The sequence below is a fragment of the Hyperoodon ampullatus genome, assembly GCF_949752795.1.
Source record: "Hyperoodon ampullatus genome assembly, chromosome: 5".
Lineage (NCBI taxonomy): Eukaryota > Metazoa > Chordata > Mammalia > Artiodactyla > Ziphiidae > Hyperoodon > Hyperoodon ampullatus.
In genome coordinates, this window is record NC_136918.1 from 23580124 (window position 1) to 23588284 (window position 8161).

The 8161-nt window shown below is 49.4% G+C and overlaps 1 protein-coding gene across 1 annotated transcript in view; it reads right to left on the minus strand.

Annotated features, from left to right (window-relative positions):
* Positions 1 to 6999, minus strand: part of NR1D2 (nuclear receptor subfamily 1 group D member 2) — a gene marked incomplete at its 3' end in the record, with an annotated part of 22373 nt that extends 15374 nt beyond the window's left edge. The window contains 3 exon segments of the mRNA XM_079704390.1: positions 565 to 648; positions 651 to 961; positions 6981 to 6999. Of these exon segments, the coding sequence (XP_079560516.1) occupies positions 565 to 648; positions 651 to 961; positions 6981 to 6996 (411 nt within the window). The 5' untranslated portion in view covers positions 6997 to 6999.
* Between the last annotated feature and the right edge of the window lie 1162 nt (positions 7000 to 8161).

The following is an 8161-nucleotide window of genomic DNA, read 5'->3' on the forward strand; positions in this document are numbered from 1 at the left end:
GCTAGTTTTTCCTTTCCCGACGATTTTAAACATACACTGAAATTTTATAAATTTAGAGTTACTTCACATCAGACATGCAACCAGAGCTAAGAAAACAATCCTGCTGGATGAGAATTAAGAAGTTAGCCAGAGGTGTCAATCAACAAAAGGTGCAAAGGGGTGTCTCCACAGGCTGCTGTACAAATACTCAATTCAACTCACCTGCAGGTCCCAGTCAGGCCCCATCTCTGCCTGACCCTGCCCTGTACCAGCCCATCACCTCCACACTCATTCAGGGATCCAAATTTCCACGACTCGTTTGGATATCCCAGTCCGCTAAATGTTCCTAGCTCCAACTTCATGAAAGCAAACCCCTTTCCACGAGTAAGTGCTCCGTCTAGAAACCAGACTGGGCACTAGGAGCGCAGAAGAGAGAGAACTGTGAAACGGGGTAAGAGGCTCCCCTCGGAGGAAACATGGTCAGGCAGAGCACATAAGCACAGATCTTGCTCTGCAGCAAGAACCAATTATGACAGCCCCTAGGCTGCAACTTTTCAGATCGTCACTGATTTCTTACCTAACTACTGAACTATGATTACCCAGAAGGGAGTGAAAATTATACCCAAAAATAAAATGGTCCCCCAAATGAACAGCTGATAAAACAAGCCCCACCTGCAATTGGTGGCACCAACCTTTAGAAAACGAAATAACTCACTTGTCACTGCACTGTGACTCTTTGTCATCCCAGGTGCGCTCGATTTGCTTGTTTTCATAGAACAATCTATCCGATCATTCTTCAGGATGCCTTCAATATTGGAGAGATCGCCATTTTTGGGATTCCCATTGTTATCAGAATTAGTGCTAGTTGGAGAAGATGGGACGGAGGAGGAGGAGGACTGGAAACTGTTCTCGGAGCCCTCACTGTGACAAGAGGCAGGGCTAGAGGCTGAGCTGGAAGAACTGATATAGGCAATCACACCTCCTAGAGAAGATGGGGGAAATCAGATAATTAGATACACAATAATACATAGTTTCTATTTTTGCAAATCTGAACAGTAACGTCACTAACTTTAGAAACAAGTTAATGGTTAAAATTACTGCACAAGGAAAAAGTAACTTATTTTCTTCCTTATTTCCTACTATTCTTCTTGCTTCCACAAAGTTCAAAGCCAAACAATTCCCACTGATTTAAAAAGTGAGCAGGTTCTCACTGGCTTTGTCATTCTGAGCACATGCAGATCCAAACCTAAAGCTTTTCATTTTCCAACCTATTACTAAAAGGAATGAAAAACCTTCCTGAGTGACAACATAGTTTAGAGTAATCAAGTTGTTTTGGCTGTGAAGAAATCTGGTTCTGGTCTTGTCTGTGCGTCCTTCATTATACCTTTACATGGAAGAATCCAGAACAATGGGTTCATCATTTAGCTCCCCCAGCACTTGGCTAAAACACAGGTCAATCAGAAACAGACCTAACACTTGGAACTCTGGATAAAGTAGTTTATCTGGAAATGGAAAACCTTTCATAGCTGTTGCCCCCAGAATCTTTCTCTCACGATGTTCCCCAAAGACTCTATGACTATCCACTTAACCCCAGTTCCACACACTTACCTTCTCCACCTACTTCTGCCGTTGGACTTGCAGACACCCTTATCGCTAAGCCCAGACTAGAGAAGGCACCCTCAGGAATGAGCATTTTAAACAAGTTCTCCAGGCGATTCTGTGCATATTGAAGTTTAAGAATGGCTATAACTAGTGAACTCAAGCATAAATTGGCCCACAGTTTTCAAGGTTGATTTTTTCACCGACTTAACTGCCTGAATATCTCTAATACACTGTGAATCCAGAGAAAAACTATTTTAATCTGGAAGTCTATCAAATGTCATGTTACTGGGTAAAACCCACTGTGCCCTCTGTTTTCATAAAACTTCATAGATCTAAAGGTCATATTAGAAATTCCAGGTGGTAGCAAACTGCTACTTTTTTCTCACTTACCTCCACTGGGAACAGGATACAAAGAAAAATATTATCCTTAGTCCTCAATAAATTCCCAAAGGAAGGTCTCACAGCTATTTATCTTTTCTAAAGGACACTTTAGGTAGTAAATTCACTAACATCTCAAGAGGATAAAAGGTGAGGAAGTTAGACCTTCCCAGGGCCAGCATTTGAGTCAGCCATTTACACCCATGAGGTCTTCTAACTACCTCAGCTTAGAAATAAACTTCTAGAGATCAGAGCTATCCTGATGGCTTAAGAACTGGATTAAAGCACTGACTGGGCAATAGAAGGTATTAATTACCCAGAACACACCTTCCTTTGCAAAAGCTCCAAAATCAAATCTAAGAAAAATTACTGGGCTATTATCAATCCAGTTAAGATCCAACTCCTGTCTTTAGGGAATCAACAGTCATTTACAGGAAGCATTTGTGCCAAGAACCATGGAACCAAAGATGACCCATCCAGAAGCAGCTACATTCTCTTAGTGAGACCTTCAACACTGATTTAGTTGTGTTAGCATCTACCAGACACCAATCTACCCACCTGACAGTTAGCAGCCCCAAAACATTAAAATTTAATTTCCTAGAAGGTAAGGAGTACATCTAGCAGTTCCTCAACCCAATGAAGAAGGGGAAGTGAAAAATACAAGACACCAAGAACGCCGAGAATAAAATGACAGAATTTCACACCACATTTCATCCTCACAAGAACCCTATAAAATTAACTTCCATTTTTCCATTCTACAGAAGAGGAACTCAGAGAGGTTAATAGAGCTACTAAGTGGCAGGGCCAGGGTTGAAAGTCAAGGCTGTCTAATTCCAGAGTACAGAGTATTATTTCTTACTGAGAAGACCTGGGCAAGCAGGTTACTTTCAATCTCTCTAAAACTGAGTCATCTTCTATAAAATGGCAATATCTGCCAGAGTTATGATAAGATTGAAATGAAATGGTGTTCATAAAAGGCGATTATTAAAATAAGTGATTTTTACAGAGACAGTTTTTAATGGTAACAAAAGAAAGGTAAAATCCCTGAACCAGCAAGTCCCAACAGCTCCAGAAACAGGCAGAATGTACTTCTTAGATGCCTCAAGCTAAAATTAGCTGAGGCACAGTCTTCTCTATTTTTAGTTGAAAAGGACCCTAGAGCTGGGCCAGGTTCCCAGGCTAGGGCTTACCCACTGGTCAATGTCAGACAGTATCAAACTTTGTACTGCTGGGAAGCACTTACTGTCCTGGTTTTCTTACCCTAATTCTAGGCTTGCCCATCATCACCCACCCCCACTGCCCATCATCCTGGAAAATATGCTTGAGTTCAACTCATGAGTGTACTTTTCAGCCTAGTGACTTAGAACCAAACATTTTTACCTTGAAGAAGTTTTAGTTTTCTCATTTTAAAAGTAGGTTTTTAATAATTTCTACTCACAAGATGATACAGTGGACCTAATGAAGCACTAAACTTCCAATTGTATCCCAGTGTCAGGGCTCCAGAGAACAAGATGGTCCCTTCCCTAAAAGGCTTTAAAGGCCAGCTGGGGACACAGCCTTATTAACCAGTCATTCCAGTGGAACGTGAGCAACGTTGCATACAAACTACTGTGAAATGCTGACAGCACAAGAGCACTACAGAGGGCAGAGATCACGAGCCAAAGTGACAATAAGTGGGGTCTTAAAGATTACGTAAGTTATTAAATGATGTACTACAGAAGAGATTATTTAAGAAAACAAAAACCGCGGGGACAAAAAACAAATAGGTCTTATTTTGTAAAACAGGGTTCTTGTCTCCATGTAAATTGCTGAGAAGGGGTGGGGGGCAAGTGTAACCTAGTGTCTGGGGACAAAAAACCCTACTGCCTAGCAACAGAATTAAAAAAAAAAAAAGAGGAATGATGAAATGGGGAAGCTCTACTGACCCCTTCCTTTTCCACCAGCTATGACCCTGTACCACAGCAAACCACATGGACCCCCGAGGAGACAGGACCACCAAGCTTTGCCTATGCCTTCAAATGTTATGTGGGCTTCAACCTAGCACAGCTTGTGCTCCCCAAGTGCATTACGTGCATCTGGCTCTCCCACTTGCCTGGGTAAGTTACTCACTTCAGTTTACTTGGACCCTCATCTTCAAATGGTAACAACAGCACCTTCCTTCATAGAGTTAACGTGAGGCACCAAAGTAGCAACACATGTAAAGGGCCTGGCGCATAAATGCTCAACAGATACTGGTGATTATTATTTTACCGTCATCATACTGGAAGAGTTGGATCAGGATAGTTCAAACAAAACTAACCCTCTCTATCCACGCTTCTTTCCTTCAATTCTGAACATGTCGCGTGGACCCAGTGGTTTCTCTGCAGGTTCTTATTTCCAGGCCACCTTCTGACTCCCTCAACTCCAATGATGAGTCAGGCAACTTCCTTCTTCACTTCTGATTCTTCCCATTATCTTACTGTTTCTCTCTCCGAGTGACAAATAGAATAGACTACAGATTCGTAAAGATAACGATGGCCTATGTGGGAATGTTTTCCTAATTTTTAAAATGTGCATCCCAGCCACAGTTATGAAGCGTGTACAATATGTTATTTACTTTAAAGAACTTGGTATACTCAATCAAAATCTGTGACAAAAACGTATAGAGTCAATTTCTACAGCTTCACTGTTTCCCCTCTGTATTAGTCATGGGGAGGGCAGACACAGTGAGTCATGATTTACAGGACAGTTACATGAAATGGTCACTGGGTGAATAGGTATTGACTAATAAAACGTTATCGACCCTAAGGGAGGGGTCAGAGGCTGCCACACAGCACTGAATGTGGCCCCACCCCAGCCAACATTTACAACAACGTGCAGGAAGTTCAAGGGAATGCTTATCAACGCTCCTTCAGACAGAGGGATGGCAGAAATAGTATACTGGATTATAGCTTGCGACAGCTTGAACTTGGAGCCAAATGGAAAAAGAGAAAATTTAAGAATGATAATGGCAAGCCCCTACAGTTCAGCTCAAACAATTATCTGCACAGTGGATGAAACCTAGCTTCAAATCAGTTCACATGAAAAGGATCTAGCTGACTGCAAGGCTACTGTGAGTCAGCAAAGCAATATGCTACAAGAGCCAAGCCTGCCAGAGAACTCATTTACAAGCAGCATCCCCAGCTTGGAACTTGGTAACGAACCAACAACTTCCACTTCTGGATGCCACATCCCAAAGGGCAACAAGGTCGATGATCAGAAAAAAAACAACACCGGCCAAGGGATGTGAACTGGCGATGGCGGGGGGGGGCGGGTCAGCAAGCATCCTAAGGAAATTTTATAATTTGTAGCCACACTTTAAAATCAAAATTAAGTTCACTGGTAATGTTCCAGGAAGGCTCAAATCTGACAAAAACTTTCTAATCACTTGAGCCGGCCCACCTTATCCGACCACGAAGCTGGAAGACTTCATTCACGCTGGGTTAGACGAGGTGGAAGTTTATAAACTCTAAATCCTTACCAAGTAAAAGTTTAATTCCATAATAGAGTTACTTAAAATTTTAAACTATCCTCAAAGCTTAAGTAGGCCCACATGTAATTAAAACACAGGAAAATGGCTTTTAAAAAAAATGTTCCTGGAACGTTCACAACGTGTTATCAAGGCATGGTTTTAGGACATATAATAACTTAAAAAATAATCACTGGCTGTTTCTGCAACCTCCCTGGTTTTAGGTAAAGGGCCATCCTTCGTTGGGAGAAGGGGAGGCAGCTAAAAGGGCAGAAGCGAGCCTGGTATTGCTCTGTGGCGTTGCAAGAGGAACTGTAGCAAGAAAGGGATGGACAGAGTCAAATTCTGTTATCCTGAGACTTCCCTGGCGGTCCACTGGTTAGGACTGGGGCTTCCACTGCTGGGGGCCCCAGTTCAATCCCTGGTCCAATCCCTGGTCCCGGAACTAAGATCCCACATGCCACGCAGCACAATTAAAAAAAAATATATATATATATATATGTTACCAGATTCAGGAAAGACCAGTGACCCATGGGTTTAAAGCAATTAAGCGAATTGACAAGGACCAGCTGTACAGGAGGCCTAGGAGTCACCCGGGGTCACCGCCCACATGAGCCCAGGGCTTCGCTAAGGGTGGAATCCCTCACGGTCCAGACTGGCGCCTCGGGCGTATTCATCACGGAAGGTGTGCAAGGTCGATCGCGTCCCCGAGCAGATCGTTAAAACTGATATTTTTCTTTTTTTTTTTTTTTGGTAAACACGAGGCAGCGCTACAACCGGGGCCTTCCTCCGCCCGTCCGCCGGGCGACCCCGGAGGGTCTCGTGTCGGGGAAGCCCCACACCGTCCCCGCGGGCCCTCCTCCTGCCCGAGCGCGCCCACGCCCCGCGCTTCTCCCGCCCGCCCACCAGAACCCGGCTCCGCACGCCGGCGGAGGACACTGCGGCCTCCACGCCCGCTCAGGGCCGCCGGGCCGCGGGTTCCCGGGGCGCGCACGCGCGGCCCCCTCCGCGGCAAGCAACCCCGCGGGGGAGGAGGAGGATCGCGGCCACGTCACAGCCCGGAGGGCCCCGGGGGCGGAGCCTCCGCGGACTGCGGCGCTCACGGCCGGCGCGCGCCCCCGCCCCCACGTGTCCCTGCGGCCCCGGGAATGTGGGTCACGGAGCCGCGCGGCCTCACGTGTCCCCGCCCGCCGCCGCCGCCCCAGCGACCATTATGTAATGCCTCGTCACGCGCCCGCCCAGCCAACCGGCGCCCGCGCGCCGCCGAACGTAAACACAGCGCGCACGTGGCTCGCGCGGCCGGGCCATGTGAGGGGGGGCCGGGCCGGCGCCGTCAGGCCGCGCTGCGGCTTTGCGGTCGGCCAGCAGGGCGGTCGCGGGCCGGGCCGGCGGGCGACGAGCGCCGAGCCCGACGCGGGTCCGCGGCGCGCGGCGGCCCTCCCGCCGGCCCCGGGCCCCCGCCGCCGCCCTCGCAGTGCCCGCCGGGCTCCGAGCGCCCCTCGGCAGCGCCCCACCCGCCGCATTCGGCTCTTACCCGCATTCACCTCCATGGTGCCCTCGGGGAGGGGGCCGGGGCCGCCCGATCCCGCAGAGCGGGCAGCGCCGCCGCCGCCTCAGCGCCGCGCCGCCCCGGGCCGGAGGCAGCGGTGGTCGCGGGGCCCCCTCATGGGCAGGACGGGCGGGGCGCCCGGACCCGGGCCCCGCGGCCGGAGAGCGGGCTGCGGGGAGAGAGGGCGGCGGCGGCGAACGGCGCTCCTCGCGGGGCCCCTGACAACAAAGCGGCGGCGCGGCGGCTTCCTGCAGCCAGCGCACCGCGGCGGCGAGGGCGGCTGACGGGGAGGGCAGCCGCGACCATGTGACCCGCGCACACACCCCCTCCCTCCTCCCGCCCGGCGGCCGGCCGCTGCGGCGACTCCGCCCCTCCCTCGCCGCCGCCCCTCCCCCTCTTCTCCCTCCTTCCCGCCGCCGCCGCTCGCTCGCGCTCACCCCGGATCCCCTCCTCCTCCCGATTTCCCGCCTCGGGCTGGGAGTCCCCCGCCACTCTCCCTCCCCAACCCTGCACCCCCTCCCCCATCTAGTGACACCTCGGTGCCCCTCCAATGGTTACCTAGGACCGTCTGGTGGCGCCGAGCAGACCCTCTTTCAGGCCCCGGGCAGGGCCAGCCCCAGACCGTCCCGCAGGTCCGCTCTCCCCGCGACATACCTCAGAACGCCGGGCTCCTTGCGGACACTGCCCACATCTCCTCCCTCTGCACCTCCTCGGTGACTTCATCCAGTCCAAGAGCTCAAACAGACCTGTGTGCTGAATGAGCTCCACGCTCCGACATCCAGCAGCCCGTTTGATTATGCCACCCTGATGTCCTTTAGGCAGCTCAAATTTAAGGTGCAGACAGGCGTATGCATGTGTCAGAACTCGGTGAATGCACGCTGAAGATTTGCGCATTTCGCCTTGCATGCAAATTTTACATCAAAAGGAAAAAGCTGGAAACAAATGACGTGTGCTGAGGTACGAAGAGGGAACTGCGTTGATGTCTGCAATTCAGATGCATTACAAAAGTAAGATGGGCTGAGGGATGGATGGATGGATAGAAGTACAGTAAGATGGTAGTTGAGATGTTGTCTGTGGGTATTCACTGTAAAAGTCCTTCCCAGTTGCTTTTTGAAAATTTGCGGTATAAAACGTTGAGGGACATGTAATGTGTGAGACTCTTCTAC